This window comes from Anopheles ziemanni, chromosome 2 (genome assembly GCF_943734765.1).
Source record: "Anopheles ziemanni chromosome 2, idAnoZiCoDA_A2_x.2, whole genome shotgun sequence".
Taxonomy (NCBI): domain Eukaryota; kingdom Metazoa; phylum Arthropoda; class Insecta; order Diptera; family Culicidae; genus Anopheles; species Anopheles ziemanni.
In genome coordinates this window covers 25,939,821-25,961,692 of record NC_080705.1, presented here as the reverse complement: position 1 = coordinate 25,961,692, position 21,872 = coordinate 25,939,821, and the positions used below count along the sequence as shown (strand labels likewise).

The 21,872-nt window shown below is 43.6% G+C and overlaps 1 protein-coding gene across 2 annotated transcripts in view; it reads right to left on the bottom strand.

Annotated features, from left to right (window-relative positions):
* LOC131282723 (polypeptide N-acetylgalactosaminyltransferase 5) overlaps positions 1-21,872 on the bottom strand; it is a 47,023-nt gene continuing 25,151 nt past the window's right edge. Inside the window, exons 2-10 of one of the 2 annotated variants that reach the window (XM_058312256.1) lie at positions 17,382-17,622; positions 13,155-13,284; positions 10,170-10,458; positions 9,803-9,999; positions 9,535-9,712; positions 9,147-9,327; positions 1,887-2,026; positions 933-1,166; positions 1-849 (exon numbers count right to left, since the gene is read on the bottom strand). In XM_058312256.1, the coding sequence (XP_058168239.1) occupies positions 676-849; positions 933-1,166; positions 1,887-2,026; positions 9,147-9,327; positions 9,535-9,712; positions 9,803-9,999; positions 10,170-10,458; positions 13,155-13,284; positions 17,382-17,622 (1,764 nt within the window). In that variant the 3' untranslated portion in view covers positions 1-675. Of the gene's footprint in view, positions 850-932; positions 1,167-1,886; positions 2,027-7,612; positions 7,794-9,146; positions 9,328-9,534; positions 9,713-9,802; positions 10,000-10,169; positions 10,459-13,154; positions 13,285-17,381; positions 17,623-21,872 lie in introns of both variants that reach the window. The other variant, XM_058312257.1, reaches the window with a different exon arrangement.

The window sequence follows — 21,872 nt, the reverse complement described above, 5'->3', positions numbered from 1 at the left end:
AAATATTATTTGCAAATGGTTTTGTGCAACGAGTACAACCAAAAATAGACAATAAACATAAGAGGTTGCACTCGTTGAAGTAAGCAAAATATGAGAATGATTTGAGCATCCATGATCCCTCACGCAAAATGTCGTTAAAATGATTTCTCAATGGCCTAAGGCTAGAACTGATCATAAAAGGAAAACAGGGTAAACCAAAACAGGTGAGCTATTAACATTCCTTCATATACAAGTGAACGAGCTGTCTCTGACGGATGTGCTAAACATAATATGCAAATCTAACACAATTAAACCCAGGACCAGGGTAAGGCTCTACGTTACCAAGACGGATAACACTACACCCTCATTTTCTCTATCGATACTTTCTCTCTAGTACCCGTGCTGCACCAGGAACACTGATACAAATGGCAAGACGAGTTCGAGTTCGTCGCATCTTTCGTTACATTTTCTACAAGTCACCACCGGGGTTCCGGCTCACGGAAGTGTACCGGTACCGTGGCCCGTGTGCCAACGATTGATAGTTGCATGATTGTTGCTATCACTACCGCTTTTGCTAACGCTACTAGTGCTCCCGTTCGCGCTTCTGTGGCGTTCGATGGACCCGGCGAGAAGGTGCTGACCAGCGTGGCGGCCAGTCCCGGCCTCGGTGGCAGATCGAACACGGAACAGCGCGTCTTATCTGTCCTCGGCGATGCGGTTTTCGTTGTGGGCTTGCCACTTGAACTTGGACTGCATCAGCCACTGCTGGCCCTCGGAGAAAGTGCACGGACGCAACAGTGGCGTCGATGGGTCCTCACGCGTCGGGCGAGTCAGGCAGTTGCCACTGTTGACGTGCTTGATAGTCTTTTCCTGCAAATAAGCAAAACGGGACGTGGGACGGGTTGAGGATTAATATAAGTCATTTTGCATAGCACATCTAGCCAAATGCATACCTCTTCATCGTATATCCACTCCTGGTTGCCACCCATGCCGTGGCACCGGACCAGATTCACCGGGCCGAGCGCGTTCGACGCATCGAGACAGTTGTCGTCCGACATGATCTGGTGGCGTTTCGTGTACGCAAACACCTGGTTTCCGCCGAGCCCGTGGCAGTAGCTGCTGCCGATTTTTTCGTTCGACTTTCGGCCCATCGTGTCGAGGCAGTTTGTAGACGCCACGTTACGAATCTAGAAGAGAAAACAATGGGAAGAATAAGAAAATGGCAAAAATGGAGAAAATTTTATAAAGCGCGAGATGAAAAAGCATAGAAAAATAAATTAAAAAGAATTTTCAAAAACTACCTAAACATAAACCGGTAGAACCAGCAAAGACTGTAAACTTTAAAGAGGATAGCGTTACAGAACACTTTTAAAAATAACTTTACAGGATGACATCAATTAAAAATTGATAAAAGAACACTTTTTCGACATCAGTTTTTTCAGGCGAATATGTTGCACTAATCCTCTTCTTTTTAATTATCAATCTGATTGATAATAACGATGCCATTATCAACGCGGCTTGTCAAAATTCCATACAAAATGTAAACAAGAACTCTTTTATCTTCTACATCAAACCGTTGCAGAGATGGCACTAAGGAAGAACGAAATTTATCTAGGCTTATGCACTGGATAACTTAGTATTAAATAAGAAAAGGAACTTATTTACTACAATCATGATTTTTACGAAGTTATACAAAAAACACGATTCGTGGCACTTTGGACGAAAAAAATAATCCAAGAAAATATTATTTGAATATGGTCTTAACAAATATGATTTCATTGGAAATAATTTTAAAAGAATGCATATATCCTCTACTCTCTACATATTGCAAAAAAAACGGAACACAAACAAATGCGACGCTAAACTGTGTGCCAAGGGACCACCTTAATGTGACAGCCAAAACTTACCTCCCCGAGGAAGTAGTAGTCCAGGGGCATCTGACTTTCCGGATAGATGTTTTCCAGGTACCAGCGGAAGCTCTTGCATTTTAGCCGCTCCCGAAGGGCCCGCCGTTCGCTCACGTCTCCGGCCGATGCCTTGCGAGCGCCTGTTCGTTTGTAACGCACCGAACCGATAGGGTGAGGAATAAAAGAGGAGTTAGCTTCACTTAACTTCACCTTCAACCAGAGTCGAGGATTGGATGTTAGCTAAAACGGAGCTAGCGTGTTTAGGTAGTTTATACATGAATGGGATTGGGGAGCGATGGATGCTACAGTAGAACGTACGTACAAGGTTTTGGGGACGGGGATATACGAAAGGATGAACAGTAGAAAAGCATACTATGGACATGTAATAGAAAATATTCACGGGATTGGTTGTGGGAAACGGGGTGCAAAATCGAGTAAACGTGAATGCGTAGGGATCCTATGGACACATCAAACGGACGGCAGACAGTACAAAAGGGAGACAAAACGGATGTGAAAAATGGGAGCAACAAATATACACAAAAACTATGCACATATGCTGAAGCACACAGGAAGAACGGTGAACAGCAAGAGATCAACAAGTATAATGGCAATAAAACTGTCCCTCACAGAGACCGTCCGAACAATGGTGAATGGCGACTTATTCACTAAAGCGCGGATCTTTGTGTATGGTACAGCCTAATTTAATATTGTGTTGCTGTACATTCTATCGTAAATCATAAAGAAAGAGAGAGAGAAACAACTTTGCCCTGTAACCAATTGTAGAAAAGGAATTCGCGAGTACCAACGGAAGAAATAAATAAAATATTGTGCACAATAACCCGCTCGAATGCCGCCTCGATGTGGGTTTGTTGATTGGGTTTTGCAAGTACATTTCATGTGCATTGAAATCTTTATAGGTCATGAAGCGAATAGAATTTGTTTTCCTGCTACGAATCGGCAAAGACCACTAAATTGTATGTTTCGAAGTATATGACTTTAGACAGAAACTATTCAGCTTATGTATCCTTTTCGTTGCAGGTGCCCTTTTCAAACATACTTATGATTCAAAATGTTTGAATTTCTCTGTAAAGTATAACGCTAAAAATAATATTATCTTCATTATTTTATCTTTTAAAAACGAAAGAACATTATGCAGCACAGAGCTGTAGTAATATTTATATTGATAATAATTGTCCGTTAAGTTTTTCTATAAATTGTTGAGATATTTAAACTTTGAAGCAATTAGACAATGCTAGTTATGAAATGGCATAGTCCAGTCCTTATTCTAAATTTGAAATAAATATTCTGTTTTGGAAATTCCAACGGTTCATCGAAATTATATTTAGCTCCAAATTATCTTTTACAAGAATGATTAAATAACTTATGTACAACAACTTCATTCTTCTTTAATACACCGAAACCAGCCTTTAAGTTCTCTCAATACTTAATATTGCTGATCAATGGATTGTAGATCAACCCATTTGTGAATGGGTTGGTTTTCCCGCAAAGCACTCAATTGGCCACCGCCGTCATGAATAAAAACAATTACAATGATGCCGCACACAAATACGCTGTTCACTAGAACGGAATGAATATTTGATCGGTCTGAGGTTCGATGGTTTCGCCACCAGACAGAAGTGTCGACAGAGGATGGAGAATGTAACCATTTTATCTTTCACTGTGCGAAGTGAGTCCCTCATTCACTTTTCATCAGCTTCATCTTTTTCGTATTCAAAGTCGCTGGGCAAAACAAGAGAGCTTATGATTCCGAAATAAAGTATCCCTAAACCGTCCCTCCAAAATAAGGATTTTGGGGTTTCCCTCTACACCCACCCACAACAATGGCAAAAAGGGGAACGCATCTAAACTCAAAGCTTTGAGAACCAAAACCACAACTCCGATGCTTCTTCTTCAACGATTACGATACTTTTCCCTTCCCCCGATGGGAACGATAAAATGGCAAAGTAAATAAATTATTCACGGTTTGTGTCCTGTAACACCTTCAATGGTGCACGACAGCGGTGCGTCCTGTGTTGCCGCTCAATCAAATACAATTTGGCTTCAAAATCCAATTACGTTGAAGGGCCATCGACTGATGCCGAATGGATCGAACCATTGTGAAACCCTCGGCGTGGGTTTAGCCGTGAGAGCATGTCCTTAAAAAAAAGGAATGGTTAGGCGAAATATTGAAAGCTCCTTAACCTAACAGACGAAGAAAAAATAACGTTGCCAGCGCCAAGTGATTGTTAACAGAGCATCTAGAAGAAACTGTACGACAGTTTCTGAATTCGGTCTCCTTTTCCTGCCTTCCGACTGGTGAACGATCTTTATGGGTGTACCACCAAAACCACCGACTGCTGTCGGTGTATTAACGGGATTTAGGTGAATTCATTGTCGTTCGGTATTAGTTTCTGAGCCGGGGTACAAATGCAAGAAAAGCTCGGTCGAAGCACACCATGACACGCCATGAAACACCAGGCGCCTCCATTAGGTGGAGAAATTATTGCTATCTCAATTTTCATCCCACAGTTCGGGGTGGACGAAAGGAAAGATAATGCTCTCGACTGCCGCTTATTTGTCAATCACTGGCGAGGTTGTTATTTTCGTTTAATTTTTAACTACCCTCTTGTGTTTTGTTTTTTCCTAAAGCGAAAATCCATGATACCCGGATTCTAATTTTAGCGCTGATGACATATTTTTTTGAATTGTTCATTTATTCTACCTAGAATATCCTTCCTGATCGGTTTAATTGAATCAATTTAATAAAACTGCAAGAAAGTAACCGCCATCAATTAAGTTGACGTTTTCTTTCCTCTTAAAATAAACCTAAATGCCTTCCCGTTATATTCTCTGCTTGGTGTCAACGATAACAATAGGATATCCAAACTAACCGCCACACTTTAATTAGCAAATTAAACTGATTGAACAACGCTATCCGGTAACAAAACCACCTTCAGTAAATACTTATCCATTGTGGAACGTGTCAGCTTAATGGAATCAACAATATTACACCGAAACGGTATTGTCAAGCTGTCCACTGAGCTGGTGGCACACACACACGGACGCACATGTTGGACAAAAAACCGTCGCAATAATTTTCACTTGCCCGGCCATGTTACACTCAATGATTTCGACGTGTCCGAGTTGATCTGATTGACATATTAATCTTCCAACGGCGACACGCGACAGAACTCATCAGTTAGCGATAATATTCCCCCATGCCGACTGTCTGTCTCCGTTGACATCTGTCGACATTTTAGCATTTTTTTGTAGGTCCTTTTTTGCAACTTGTGATTGGCGAAACCTCCCGGATTTCGCCGCTTGAGTGTGAAATTTGCCAGAACTAGGCCTACGGATTGCGAAATCCTGTTAGTTTTTATTTTATTTCAAACGACATTTGATTGCAACGTGTTTTCCCCGCGCCATACCCATGCCAGCGGGGGGATTCCTAGCCGCCCGACGTACAATCCAGATAGCGCCGCATTCCCTGAGCTTTCGCCGGGCCAGAGGGTTCCGTTTCTGTCCCGTGTTCCTTTTTCCTATCTGCCCGTTTTTACGTTCCATACGCTCCATACACGGCGGTGACATTCTGTCATCGAATCGTAACAGGTTTCTTTTTTTAACGAGATTTCCTCCTCCACACCGGCACCACCGACGATTTCCACACAAACACACCGGCGAGGAGAAAATTGGCCAAATACCAGTGGCAACTCGTCGCTTTTTGTCTGGGAAATCGGTGCAGCAGCACACTATCCGCCATTGCGGGTCGCTTGAGATGGAAGGGCTTTTCGGGCATCGGGAAAGCCCCCTCTTGGACACAAACTGTTTGTCGATTCGTGATGTTGCTGAGCTTGTTTTCATTTTACTGCCTACGGATGTTTGTTGTTTTTCTTTTTTTTTGCTTTGCTTTCAAATGTTTTCGTCAATTCTACCAATTCCATGCCGCTTTTCGCTGGCCGCACATACCGTACATGCGAATGGCAATGGTATGAAAGCGTGCCCCCTAGAGCAATCCCTCTCGTCAATGTCCTCTGGGGAGGAAAGCTTGAAAAGCCGTCCTTGGTTCATCGCCGACAAGGAGAGCGAGAGGGAAAAAGTACACTCGAGAGATGCGTTTGGAATGGGCGAGGAGGGCGAAAAGGATAACGAAGACTGCCAACATTGAACACGTTTGCACTTTCGATGTGCCTGTTTAAATATACACACAGAGTGACACTGGCCCCTTCCCCGTGTTCGCCTTTTCAACTCTACACTTCCTCCACTTGCGCGCCGTCTTTGTGTAGGTGCATTCTTTACATACCCAACTGCTTCTGCTTCCTCGAGTGCAAAAGTCAATTAGTGCCACCAGATGCACCTAGGAGAAACCCGGGGGTGGTCCCGCTTTTATACACACTACCGGCACCACCGCCAGGATGATCTCAGGGATTACCGGGCTCCGTGTGGACCTAGGACGGAACCCTTCTCCATTCGCCAGCAGCAACGCGCAGCACAACACGAACATGAAAATTTCAACGAATGCTTTACACCTCACGTGCAGCTATTTATGCTTTGCCAGTCTCACCGGTTCGTCCCCCGGTCGAGTGAAAACGAAAAACGGCAGCACACTATTGCCGGCTGCGGTTCCACCGCACAAAGGTTACAAAAAGTGAACACAAGGTAGTGCAACCGGAAGCTCCCGGTCCGGTGTACAAACAACTAAACAACCGAACGGAACCGGGCGGTGGCGGTCGGTGTGCGGTGAACTGTACGTTCTAAATAAATTCTATTTGGACACAAAATCGGTCGTGTAAGGTGGGCGATGCTGACCAGTTCCCCTTTTTGGTGCGCAGAAAAACACGTAAACCAGGCTCTGGTTTGGAGCTTAATAATTCAGATAAAAGTCCCTTTCAGCGAGGAGATATTAGCATTTTGAGTGCTTTGGTTTATTTAAAGTTCGACAATTGAAAATCCTTTAAATAGCAGACAAGTTGTCCCTCACACTCGAAACAGGGCAACCGTTTACTTCGGTTATTACAGTTACAGTTTGGTCATCTCTTATCAATCAGAGATTATACATATCCCGTACAAGTTTGGGAAAATGCAATCAATCCACATACTCTATGAGCAATTGAACCAAATGTGCCATTATTTTTAAGAGTTTCATATATATTGTGTTAGATTGTATTCTATTTTTCGTAACATGGAAAAAAGCCTACAAATATAAAATCGAAGATTGAAAACATACTTAAAATAAGTTAATTGCTCATTCATGTTTAGCAAGTACATTTCTATCTGAAAATCTAGAAAAATGAATACAAAGAACCGTTTCGTTTCCTAACTTATTTGGTTATGAAAAGAAAATGTAGCTGATAAAATATAGATACAATATTATATATGAACCTCTAAATATATACACATAATACTACAAATAAGAGTTTACATACAACAACTACCAAATAACATGCAAAAACAAATACAAATAGGTTGTGCGGGAAAACGGTGATGCAATTGTGCTACAGGAATACTTTGCAGGTCAAAATTGAGTATCTGAAACGCAAACGACAGCGAACAAAAAGCACACAAAAAACGTTCGTATAGCAAATAACAAATTCGTGCAAAACGTTGGTGCTGGAGGTGTAATCAAAACAACAAGGAAGCAAGCGGTTTGAGCGAAGTGGTGGTGGTAAAACAAAAACAACATTGATTGAAAAAGAAAGCAAACGAGGTTTGGTAACGATAAATAGAACCTGGGTTAATGTTGTAGTAAAATTCACTCCAACCATCGAGCCACACTTCAGCCAGCCGTGCATTGTTTTTGTTAACTATCTGCGAGGTACCGCCCGGGAACGAGTACGGCGTCGACTTCCGGAAGACGTGGCCCACGCGGGAGCAGGGGGCAATCTCTAGCGTGCCGCCACACATCCACACCTACGTAATGGGCCGACCCGATGGCGAACGATGATATGGAGGTTGCACCAAAACCAACATGGTGCAGCATTCCGGAGGCCACAGTGTTGATGTTGTTGTTGTTGGTGATGATGAATTCAGGTGGAGTCGCAGTGCGTTTTTTGTTTATTGAGATGCAGCGATGGAAATATGATGTCGGTGACCCGCGGTGGTGTTTTTTTTTTATTTGTTTTCCGTTCGGTTGACGGTACACAATATTTTCCATTTTCCGCCGGCAATTGATTGGACAGTCGGGCACCGCCGGGGGGGAACGTATGTTGTTATAACGCACCCAAAAAGGCGACACAATTGTACGGGATGGTTGTACGTATGTACGCCGATCGGATTATGTTGTTATAGCGTGTATTGGTTTGTGGTTTTATTTATGCGCGGGTTTTCGTTGTGGTTTTTGTTTTTGTTACGCGTGTTACACCCGATTGCGATTGTTTTGTGGCGCAAAGTAGCAAAGGATACGAATACGGTGTAAAAAATGCGATTTTGCGCCAGACGACAGGCGCAAGGTTAAAGGTGAAGCAACACCGGATTTATCGAAACAACACACACACAAACACACACAGAAGGAAGAAAAAAGAGGGGGAAGAGAAAAAGAGCGAAGATCCAATCGGTTAATAGGTTAGTCAGCTCTACTGGGGGAGGGTGAGGCGTAATCGATGCGATTGTGTCGGGTTTTTGCAAATGAGGCGGAAAATCCACCGACCATTTCATGAAGCCAACAGCAGCAGCACACGTTGAGCACCACCATTCCTTTGCACACGCAGCCGGGCGTTAGCTACTCGTTGTTGTTGCACGCACATTAGTCATTACAGGTACGCTTATCCTTTACGCAGGTTTAATTCTTTTGTTAGCTAAATTGTATCGCTCAACTAGAAGCGGAAGGCGTGTTAATACCGAGTACACACTGTGACTGTTAGGTTCTCATCAGTTCCATAACTAACTAACACTAAAACTTGCTTGTTAGATTTAGTTTAACTTAAAAATTTAAATAGAATATAAGAACAATCATCATTTGAACCTGGTTTAAATAAAAATGTTCCGATCTATTTTTTGTTCCCTCATAAATATACCGAAAAACTTCCTTAATTTATAGTGTATTGATTTTCCTATAAACTTTGAAATCAAAACTCCAGCAGAAGACAACTTTGATAATCATTTAAAAAATCGGTCAAGTACGAGAGAAATCACAAAATGGAGGAGCAATTAAAGAAATCGAATCAGGGAAGAGAGGGTATGAATGGGTGTTTGGGAATATGGCGAGAAAAGTTAATACTCTAAAGAGGGGCGGGGGACTAAATAAAACACAAAAATAATGCAAACCTGGGCTCATTTGATAGTAAAACTCTTTCCACTCGTCTAGCCACACCTCGGCGACGCGGGCTGCATTTTTCAGCACAATGTTCGCCACGCCACCGGGGAACGTGTACGGTGATTTATCGCGAAACACGTGGCCCACGTGGGAGCAGGGTGAAATCTCTAGGATGCCACCACATTGCCAAATCTGAATGGAAATAAATCAAGCACATTAAAATCTTGGACACGACGGGCGGGGCAGGTGGTACGGAATGGCGTGGAATTTGCTTTGTTGGTTGGGCTGTTGGGCTGAACTGTTTCTGCTGCAGATGCTCTCGGGTAAGAGTTCTTCCTAAAAGGTAAATGTTACCGACCGAGGGAGAAGGGGGGGTAAACAAAGCCGTGACACACTTACCCGGAACGACATTTCAAGATTTTCTCCACCCCAGATATCCATGCCCTCATCGTACGAGCCGATCTCGTAGAAATAGTCCCGATCGATCGAGAACAATCCACCGGCCATGGTTGGCGTTCGGAGTGGGGCCGTACGGTCCTGGTTTCGCCGTTGCATTTCCCGAGCCGGAACACGATACCTAAAATCGAACCGAAATAGTTGATGAACAACCAAAGGCCATTTATTAAAATGTAAACGGATGTTTACGGTGTTGGTGTAAGTTCCTTACCATCGGAAGTTCAGCTTCCAGTTAAATCCACCCCACGTCTGATCCGACGCCGTAACGTACTCGAACGTTTCGTCCGATATCACGTCGATGATCGGACAAACGACAGTCTTGCGGTCCAGCACGATGCGCGCCAACAGTGGCTCCAGCCAGCCCTCGGTGCACTCACAGTGCGCGTCCAGGAATGTGATCACTTGTCCCTGAGCGTCAAACGAGCACGATGAAAAAGGGTAAATCGAAACAAATTTAAAGCGGTTAAGTTTACACTCTACATTAATTCTGTGCTACTTGGATTCGAAATTGTGTCCCATCATCTGCCCTTCCTTCGCCAGGGAACGCGCCTTTTCTTATTGCCTTATCCATCCATTACCTTCACGTGCTTGGCACCGAGCAGTCTGGCCCGGATGAGACCGGATCGCTGGCCGGTCCGCAGGACGAACGTCGGCACCGGCAGCGTGCTGACGTACTGTTCCAGCTTGCGGCCCAAATGTTCCCGCTCGCTCGCGTCATCGACCAGGATGATTTCCTTCAGCAGTGGCCGCGGTGACCGATTTATCACACTCCATATCGTCCGCAGCAGCGTGCTCCAGGCTTCGTTGTGGAACACGATCACTATCGAGGTCGTTGGCAGCTTCGCTGGGTAGTGCTTCTTTTTGCAGCTGGAAAAAAAAGAGAGCAAGAGTCGTACGATGAAATGGTAGCAATTTGTTTACTCCAATTATTCCCCGGAATTTGGCAAAGTTTATCTGCTTTACGTCGTTGCCTTGTTTTTGTGCAACTAACCTAACCTTATTGTTAGATTGTTTATAGCTCTTTTCGCATTTGAATAAATCTACAGTTTGAGAACCATGCTTCAATTCGCAGCTGACTTAATTTAGACTTAAACAATTAATTGTAAAGTGAGTTTTAGCAAAATTAACTTATTTCACAGTCTTATCTTCTGTCCCTGCATTTTTTCTCCCTCTGCACAAACTCTAACATGTTCTTTCTTTCGTATTTTTCGTTTCTGTGGCTCATGTAAACTTAGATAAATAATGAAACGGTTCAATAGCCGTGTTTCTGGTGTTCCCGGCAATATATCTGCAAGTGATCATCGCAGAAAATCCCGGCTACGATAAATCTCTATGACCCAATTCAACACACAATCTTGCCCCTCCCGGGCTCATACGTGCATTGTCTCTCTGTGTTCGGTAACTAAAAACGATAAATAAACACGACGCTTCCGCAATCTACCGGTTCATGTTCTGCTCCGGCAAATTCCCCTTGGCGATGCATGTTCAAACGGTGCCTAAATCCAATAACTACCGGCAATATCCGGACAGAGGAGGGGGGAGCGCTGAGAAATTCGAAACGCGTTGCATAAGCGAGCAAAGGTGGTTCTTCTGCCCCCCAGAACGGCGGTAACACTGTGCCAACAAATCAAGGAATGGCACAAGGTGGCCACCTTTCGGGCCAAGGGTCAGCTAGGGGTAGGTTTCAAAGGGTTTGGGAGGATTTGCTGAAAAGACAACACGTTGCTGAAGGTTCAACCGCTGGACGTGACATGACCGGGGCAGTCGGTCAAACACTGGCCATCGCCAATGTTGCGGACATCGCCAGAAGACACATACCGACACAGCGATGGGAGGGTTAACATTCGTTCCAAGATGAAACACCGCCCGGGACGATTCACTGTCCGCACAGTTCCGCTAGACGGGTACACCGTGGTTGTGGAAGAATTCCTACGTGAGTACGTGCGAGTAGAGGCTTAAATTAAACATAGCTCTGTACCGAGAGCAAGCAACTTTTCAACGTTAGCACAGACGTAAGCAAAAAAGGTAAAAGCAACAACATGCAAAAGAATCTCACATGATACCCTCGGTAGCGATTCACAGTCCCCCGAATCTGTTGTGTTGGAGTAAACTTCGTTTGAGTGCACAACACTCGACTGACGACTCGCTTCGTCCACGGCTTCTTCTGACGTTCTAGCTTGACTTCGTTAAGTCAACTCTACCACGCGTTTGCCATCGCTTTTCCTAGCGCTTTCACTCCGTCATCCTTTTGGTCTAAACCGCCGGTTCCTTCGCACCGATCCTTCGGTCTCAACTGGAAAAGTTTATCGGAGTGCCACGACCGAAAAATCAAACTCGCCGAAATAAACCCCCACCAAACGACGAGTTCCGCCGGGAAGGAGGGATTCGTATCCGGAAGTTCTAACTCTCGGCGGCGTCAAATTGTCGTTGTCGCACGTCCCCTCTTCCGTTGCATACGGGTAGATCATCGTCATGTACGCATCCGTCACCTCCGGTTGTGTCCACCGTCGCCCGTTTTACGGAAGTAGAGTGCTAGAGAGTGGTGTGAATAATGGATAGGTTTTTAACCAGTTTGGGAAAATCCTCCCAAGTCGCAAAAACCCTCGGCGTGCGCAACAAACGGAGGCAATTGCTTCTGTACCCTGTGCTGTATGTGCATGTGCGCTAGTATGCCTATTTGTGCCGGGTTGACAACGGTCGGCATATGCGGGCGTGTATGTCAAATCCTGGGAATGGAGGTAAGCAAGATGGCGAATTTGTATTTAGCAACTAAATTGAAAATAAATGTTTCCGCATGTGAGAATTTAGTTGAAGCAAAGCGAATCTAGGTTATGGATCAATTGTTCTAATTAAAGAAAACTTTATTTTGAAAAAATAGAATCAAATGCATTAGAAAATAGTATCATGCCAAGATTAGATACACTTACAAAAGTAATATGTGAATTTACTGAAGACATTGCTATCAGAAAAAGAAAAAGTCTTTTAGAAGATGTACATTTCTTCAATTTCTTGATTAATCTACTACGACATAAAATAATCGTGAGAGACCTATTTTGTTTAAAATGGTCTTTGGTTCACCTACTACATAAAATGTCACAATTTCGCCACTTTTAAATTGTTTGAACAAGTTAAAAAGCGGATGATGCACAAGCAGCCGGTTGGCGCGGAGAAATAATCCCAATTTCTTTAATGCCCACCGAAACACGGCCACATCTTGCGGGTTCGATCGGTAAAAGTTTCCGCAAATCGCCCATTGCAGCCCAGACAATTACAAAGCACGTTCATAGATCTCGCAAGATTAATGAATAAAATCACCATCGAACCGGTTAATGGTGCACGAAATCAGCCCCGAGGTTATCCATTACATTGCGGCAGGGAAATTGTTCGGAGAGGAGCAAACAAAAGAGGAGAGAGAAGAAAAAAAAAACAGAATATTTCCAGCTTAAAGTAATTTCCGATGACAAATGAACGGCATTAAAGTAACTCCGGGGAGTTGATGGAGCGTTCGCAGAGCTGCCATTGTTTCTTTCTTTCTTTTTGTCTACAATGGGAAGCATACTTACTCGTGATGGCGCACATCGGTGAGGGATCGATTCAGCCAGATCATGTCACTGGCGAGGAGATTGAATTGATTTTCTTTGAACTTTTCCTTCATCAGCTCCTGCTGGCTGGACGGGATTTTCACCGGCTTACCTGTGTGGGGGGGAGGGAGGAGCAGAACAAATAAGAATAGATCGTTAGTAAAAAAACAGGAGGGAAAAATGCCAACACAGAATGAAAATCGACACTCTCGTAACGAATTGGAAAAGCGACAAACGGCGGGGCGGCACCGAGGTTAAAGGTAGGGAAAACTCTTGATTTAAATTAAGGTTATGTTTTCTTTCCTCACTCGTTCCGCCGGTGAGCGAAAGGTGCCGAAGCATGTTGTGTAGTACCTTTGGCCTTACCCTGCGATGGGGGTTTTTCCTTCCACTCCACTTTATTCTTTCAATCTTTCCCATGTAGCCACCAGCCCCAACTTTAGAACGTTTCCTTCGGTCCTTGGGGGAAGGAAAAGGCGGACAAACCACCAACTCTCCACCGGAGGAAGAGTGATTAATGACATTTTGGTACGATCGAATAAAACCAACGACGGTGGCTGCACAAGAACGAGGGCGCTAGAGGATAGGATTAATTTCTCCCGTTGTTGGCACCGATGTTCTTTCAATCGGTGGGAAAGTGAAGAAGGAAGAAAGGAAAATCCGTTGGTGGCTGGGGGAGAAAGGGGGGGGGACCGGTTTGTGGTAAATGTTGATTTTAGCTTCCGGAACAGCAAAGCAGCTTTGAGAAAAAAAGGGCAAAATGTGGAGAACAAAACCGTTCCGATCCTCGTAGCTGGTACACTGCACTGCATGTATTCTGATTTTATTCCAGAATTTTGGTTTTTCTTAGCTTCCTTTTTCCCGAAGTGCTGGCACGTTGGAAAAGCTCGACGAGACGAGATGAACCGTCAGAAAGGAAACGAAAGCAAAACGATTGGTTAGGACAGTGGTTCTCAATCAGTTTAAGTGTGTGCTCCCCTAGCATAACGCTTTGAAAAAATAGAATATTACAATATGAATAATTGAAAACTCTTTGTATTAATGCACAAAACTTTTTTGGAATAGAAATAAGAAAGAATCACAACAATCTAGGAGTGACGAATCAAAGGTAATTTTTTTGAAAATGTAACTATTCGACTCTGAGGACCAACCTACAGAATTGAAAAGTAATGATTTCCAAATTTTCTTCACAGATGACGTACACTTATCTATTTCTTAACAATTCAAACTTAGTCGTTTTGCAACACTTATGTAGAAATAAAATAAAAATATTCCACTAATCACTAAGAGCGGGACAATTTTTTTTTTTTTGCAAAAATGAAAAATGTACACTGTTGGCGAACGCTTTGAGAATCACTGATTTTCTGCATCTGCCAGGATGGTTTTGTTGCTCCAGAAAATCCCACGTCATGACGGGACGCCTTCACACGAGCTCGCCCGTTTTCCGCTACGGTGGAAAGAGGCGGTTATGTTCAAATGCTCACCGGAATCGTGTTAGTGATAAATTATCCTTTTAATCAATCTGCTGTCCTTCAAGCAACAGCAGTAAAAAAAAATTGTACAAAAGTGGTGATTTAATATTTTACGATCTGGACCTCTGGCGTAGATAAGCAGCAGAAGGGCATCTGACACGAATAACGAGACTAAGTATGTGTGGCAAATTGGTCCAGATAAAAAAAAAATTATATTGTTTTCAAACAATGTCGTTATTGTTTCCCACATCACATGATCTGTTTAGACATCTGCTTTTTCGTCATATTCGATTGGAAAATGATTCCATTTAATTGAATTCCTATGCTGATGGGAGAAATATTGTGCATGAGCCCGTAACCCAAAGTTTCTGAAGACGTTATTTCGTAGAACAAACCACCGGAATTTTGTGTACAAGCTGAAGGAATTCGTTGGATGTCTTCGGGCAAATTTCACCCTGTTTCGACTAAACAAGTTAGTCCATTGGCGATACACCTCTCCGTCGGTGAAGCTCGAAGTGCACAGCGTGTGAAAATTCATTATCTCTACTCCGACACCGGAATATGGGGGGCGGAAAGCGAGGCACGTTCGTTAATTCCCTAGCTTAAGACGACGAGGCGTATTTGCACGTAATCCTGGCAAATTTGCCAACGGCTTTGGAGGGTCGCGCTCGTGGCATATGTGGCAGGAAATCGGTAAAGGGACAGAGTCATGTTCCTCTTCCTTCACTTCACGCGCCATACGCTCATAAAATTATGATAACTTTATCACTTCACACGTAGCGTAATGCACGACGCTGGATGATGTTTCCCTGCAGGAATCCGGAGGCTCCCCGAACCAACCGGCTCCGTACCAAGAAACGCGGAACAACTCTTGACAAAGCGCATCTTAACGTGTTGCCTTCTACACATGAGGAGGGGGGTGTCCCTGGAGGATAATAAATTGAAAATATATGCTATTAAATAAACTTTGCGTTGAGTTGTATCGTAGAAGGTTCCCGGGTGATTAGGTTCTGGTTCACCCCGTCCGGTTCTTAGACGGGAATGTTAATTAGCCAAGGCTTGTAAAAAGCTGGATCACTGTTTTATCCACATTAATCTGATCATGATAAACTTTGCCGTGCCACACATTGTGGTAATAAAATCTAACGCGTACGACCCGCACGTAACGTGCTTAATGAATTTTAAAAAGAATGTACGCAGCCTTTTCGGTTGTTTACGTCTGCAATAAAACCATCTAAAAAAAATATAATTAAAGCATATTTTCTGTTGCAAAAAAATTGTTTGATATTATTTGAAAACATAATGTCAAAAAAGGATGTAACAGGCATGTAACAATCAACAAACTTGTCGTCAAACGTAAAGTAAAAACATAATCTCAAAAATCTCAATTAGGTAAAATTGATATTCGCACGAAAATAAAAACACAACCTCCATGGATCGCTTATTAAAATGTCGATAAATTGAGCAGTTTTATTATCAATTTTTTCACCCCTCCCGTGACACCCCCCGTGACTCACGTATCACGCGGAAAACTCATTTTTCACGGAACACAGAACACCGACCATTCACCATCAGGGCCTGTTTCCCTGCGTTACTTCCGTTAAACATCGAAACGGTGGCCACACTTTGGATCGTCCTTTCGTAAATTAGCACCGAGTCCCATTATTGGTCGGAGGCAGTGAATGCTTTCGCGGTGAAGGACAGACGGTCGAGTCTCTGGCGGTCGTTCAACAGGCGGCAGCAACACGACCGAACCACCCGACGATACGGACATAGTAGGTGTGTGTGTATGTGTGTGGGTGTGCGTGGAAGAGCGAAATTAATGGGAAAACTTTTGACCACCATCGCAACAGTCAACGTCCGACGCTGTGTGTGTGGCTGACGTCTCGGGTTTTCCGGGGCGTCGGAGTACTACTTCAGGAGGGATGCTTGGGTTGTTGGTTCGGATGCTTTTTTGTAAAACGTTGAAAAATCTGCGCGAATCGGGTGGAAAAGTATCGAGACATGTTCTGCGAATTTGCGACCACATGCCCTTTTCGGAATGTTTTGGGGCTTTTGCGCCTCGTTCGCTACCGAGCGGTGAACTTTGGGAGACAATTTTCTTTCCAGCTGAAGTAGTAAAGCTACTGCCCATGAAATGATCTATCAACGGACCATGGAATGAAATATCGCGTACGTTAGCCGAGGGCATGATGGAGCGCGATCAATCCCCGAACAACTTTCACAATTTTATTTTACTGTAAACGATTTCAATGGTTTCCATTATTTTTCATTAAAAGGGAAATTGATTAGTTACATCACATCGTTGAGAGGATCCTTAAAAAAGGAATGAAAACGATAAAACTGGAATTAAATTTAAATTTACCAATTGTTTAAAATAAAAGACGTAAAACTATAACTAACATTTCCCACCAAAACGCAACACGATTTAAAGTAATGTAAGGCAATGAAAGGCGTGAAAAGAAGAAGAAAAGAACGGTGAAAACCTCACCACCCGAACCGAAACCGTCAACAAACTTGCCGACCCGGGTCGGTGGTCTGCAGGGATTTGGGAAAAAGTTAAGCTTACTCATTCACAAGCCATCGCCTAGGCGCGCTCTTGCCGGCCCCCAAATGTCACCATAATCCCCTCGGCGCGCCACTGGGAGGGCGAGAATTGTCCACTTGTCCGTCCGACCGACACAACAAACACACGGGAGCGGACACACAATGCCCGGTGGGAGTAGGATAAACTTACCCATTTCGCCGGGTCGACCGTAATTTTCCGCGACCGTTGGCGCCACCCGCCACTTCTTCAGCTCCTGCGGCCGGTACGTGCGGGGCATTGAACTGTCGCCACCACCCCCGTAGCCGCCGGGGTCGCCGAAGTTGTTCGAGTTGGTGTCGATCTCCTCCGCGTCCACTATCGGATCGTCGTCCTCGGGGGCCGCATGGCGCCGCTGTTGCTGCTGCTGGGACTGGTGTGCCGCATGTGGACCCTGCGAACCCGAGAGAAAGAGATAAAAAAAAAGCAGACACGAACCATTAACGGACATCAGTGAGGTCGAAGGATCGCCATTAACATGTGTGTGGTAGCGCAATAAAAATGGTGTTAAAAATGTACGTTCTTGTTTTGCTCTCTCCAGGCCGGCGTGTTTCTCCATTCCAAGCTTTGTCGTAGAACATAAAGGATTAAGGTTTTTATAATAAAAGCCACAAAAAGACCTGCGAAACATAACTGACGCGGTTTGGTTTGTTTGGCGTGAAGCAAACAACTTCGACCAGAGCGATGGGAATAATTAGACAAACTTTAAACGAACTGCATCAGCGGTATACCACGTTCCAGCGTCAGCGAAAACGGATCCCATAAGGACGATTGGTGAATTTGGACCATTCTCAACACCGGAGCGTGTATGGTGAGCAGCTTTCACCAACCAATATTTCCCTTCGCATTCCGTATTAATGGTAATGGGGAAATTGTCTTCTCCGAAGGTCGTTAAGCATAATGGTAATTCACCTGAGGATTGCAGCAAATGCGAAATGCAGGAGTCATCTGCAAATGTCCTTTTTGCACCGTAGTGAAACCAAGCGAGAACTGCAACCGCAAGGTACATCTTAAGAAACGGAACGAGCGTTTTCCATAGTTCTCGTGCAAACTAATTAACAGAAGATTCCATTGTGTAGTTTAATTAAAGGCACTTATTTAATGGCTTCTTTATTAATTAGTGTTTCAAAAGGTGGCACTCGTTTTAAACGAAATTATCCACGAATGGTGCCACAATTATCAACATCATTGTGGTAAATATTGACTATAAGTTTGGAAACTCCATGTTCGAATTTGCAGGATACCTCTTGCCCACGTTCAACAGTTCTTCGGAGGTAGGACTTTCAATCACCTCTTAAGAAGGATATACCACACTTCATTACCTCCACTTAAGCTCCCAAAGCAAAAGTTTTGAGCAGCTTCACCGACCGAACAAATTGTGTAAAATATTGATAATTTATTCAACAATCGGAGTAAGGTAAGCAACTTCCTGCTCTATGCCTTCGGAACCTTCGGAAACGAGCGAAAATAAAAGTCAGCCACAAGTTGTCTGAGCTTCTGCACGAGTTTCAAAGACAAATCACCTCAGAGCCTGGTCGAAATACATGCACTTGCACAACAGGGATCAACACTAAAGGTTTTTATGACAACAAACAGCAGGTCCTCACGCGACGTACAGAACCCCAACGAAACTAACAAAGGGCCTTTTTTGGGAATTTATTGCTCTTTCTCGCACCTTGACGATAGGGAGAGAGAGAGAAATAAATGATCGGGTGAAAAGTGTAGTCGGGAAAAGTTTTACAAAATGTTCTTCTTGATGCACCTTGTCCCGTTCCCTCGGCTTGGCATCCTCTTTCGCAACAAACACTCCTCGGTGAGAAGAACGATGAAATGAAACGCATTGGCGCATGCATAATCCATGCCGAGAACTATTCAAAATCTTCAGTCTGTGCATAGTCCGGATACTTGACGAGGGAGCCACGGCGTCCCATCGATGTCGGAACCGAGAAGTAACTAAATAAATAAATTATTTATAAACTTTAGCGTATGGATAAGCAAACACGCTCCTCCGACTGAGCAAGGCTTTGCATGGCTTAAGCGGCTTAGGATCCACCGATGCATCCGTGTCCATATCCAACGCGCTCAATGCACATGCACGAAAGATGCAACCGCAAGCCTGCCATTCCGAGCGAGTTGGTGGCGAAGAATTTGTGGTTTTCACTTTGCGTAGTGTCCTGCAACACAACTTAGAGTTTTCCCACTACGAACACAAAAGAACAGACACCTGCAAGCGAAGGTGGAGGCAAATGCAAACGGCAGAAAACCAGTTTTCCTTAACACGGATCGGAGAGATTGTACCCGGTCGAAACAACGACTAGGGAATACAATTCTTCTTACGCTTTTGTTCGTTAAAGCTTCAAAACTATTCTACCCTTGGAAAATAGAGGCTCCATTTTCTAACTCTCCTCTATCGCACACGTCGAATCAATTTGTTCGCTGGAAACAGTAGAGATACTGCGAAAGGAAACCCAAAGAACGAAAAAGAGGATGCTGCTGGAGATTTCTTCCACTTCACAAAATACAATCAAATGAAGCTAGGAAAAACCGCAGGCAAAAGCAAGTGGATTTCGGGCCCCGTAGGCAACGCCGTCTGCGGAACATAATCGGGCAAGATGCAAAACGCTTTTGTTCACTATAAGAATTTAAAAAAAAAGAAATGTTATCAAGCAAACCTGCAAAAGCTGATTAAAAGAACACAGCATGAAGAACACGAGATGCAGTAGGGAAAGTGAAATGAGATTTGAAAAAAGGAAACGCAAACATGGTAGAAAGATTCGATTGAAAGAAATTTAATTTTCCCACTATTCCTCGGGTCTGCAAATGCCACCTTCTAGAGAAAACTATACACGGCACCCTGGCTGAGCCTGTTCTACCTGGATATGCAAGTTTCTTAGTTCACGGTTTCTGCTGTATCGACTTGTCTTTCCCGAGCCAATCCCAACCAATCCCGCGAATAAAACGCTCTTTCGCAAAGACGTTCGCCTGAGCGTACGAACGACAAACTCACACACATTCCACCCACAATCTGACGACAAATGCACTCGACGACGTTCGGTGAACTTTTCCCACTGCACCACAAAGAACTATCGGCTGGCTGAAGGAAAAGCCCTACACCAAAATACCCCCAGGGCGAATAAATCAATGATCACAAAATCAAGCATTCCGATGGGTTGGAATTTCGGAACGAGCACGAAAAAATAACAGAAGTTCAATTGTATCCCTTGGGTGCGTAGAGTGCAAAAACAAATGGCATCGCCGGGATGCCTGGTGACATTTCGACATACGTGAGAATTCCCACATCGTTTGCATTTGTGCAGGGCAAATTGAATAGCATTCTCCTTCTGCGCGACCGAACGAAGGACTGGAGCAGTGGAGCATAAATCTTTCGTTTTTTATTGCATCGAAAGCGCTAGAAGCTTAGCAGTTTCATAAGACGCTTTCAGTTGCTGGCTCAGGGTGGAACGGCAGGATGGCAGGGCCCAAGGAGAGTATCATCGACAGGTGTTTCTACGTGACGTTCGAAAAGTGCAGGATAAAACCTACTGATGAAATATTGACTGTTCCGCTGGGAAAAGAACAGTGCCAGTATGCAACAGGCACCGCAAATCTAATTCATTTGATTTCAATAATAATCTTATCAGCACTAGCATTGTACACGCTACGGAGAACAGCACTTTTTAAATAAGATGAATAAGTATTTAAATCGAAAGAACAGTGAATTATTCTTCGTGATATTCGTTTACCATTTTTTTTCACTTTTGCAAAAAAAACTCAAGAATAATAAAAATCCGAGATTTATTTTAAAACAAGAATTATTTAGTTCTGGCAAAAAGCTAAAGTGCCTAGTTAAACGACACAAAGAATTATTTTGATATTTATTAGAACACAAAAACTGAGAAACTTTTCACTCAATCTATGTTTTGAAAAACTATTTCGAGCAATGTTCCATAATTTTGTCAAGAAGTGTAAGTTGAGCCAAACATATAGGTTTTATGATTTTTGGTAGATTTTTAATGTGAAAAAACAAACCATCAAGCAAATCAACAGTTATTAGTAACAGGCACAGAAACAAACAATTGAACTATTTGAAAGTGATGACAGAGAGAACATACGAGGTTTAACGAACACTAAAGGTCATTACGAAAAATAAACTCTAAAACATATAATTGAAAACTTAACCTAGCAGGATCCTTTTGAAACGGATCTAATTTATCGTCCAGCTTCCCAACAGACAGATTAATCAGGCTCAATTAGAATCAAATTAAACCATCTAGGCAAAGAGTGCTGGTTCCACTGCAAAGCTGCTAATAGCACATCATTCAGCTCGGAGTGATTCAAAATTTATTCCACGGCTGCCCCGAAATCATCAACGGCCAATGATTCATGGTTTATTGATTAAAGTGCATTGTCGAATTAGAGTCAATGCAAATACCATCTATGCAGCCCGCATGCCAAAAGCCCCTTATTTATCCCTTTTGTCCGACACTGACCCATCCATTGTGCCCACCTCGTTTCCCCACCCACGTCCTCCTCCTGCCAACACAGCCCAATGTACATAATGAGCAATTTGTTTAATCGCATTTCGACGCTCCTTTAATTATGCTACTGCTTTGTTCCAGGTCATCCGATGTATCCGGGAACAAT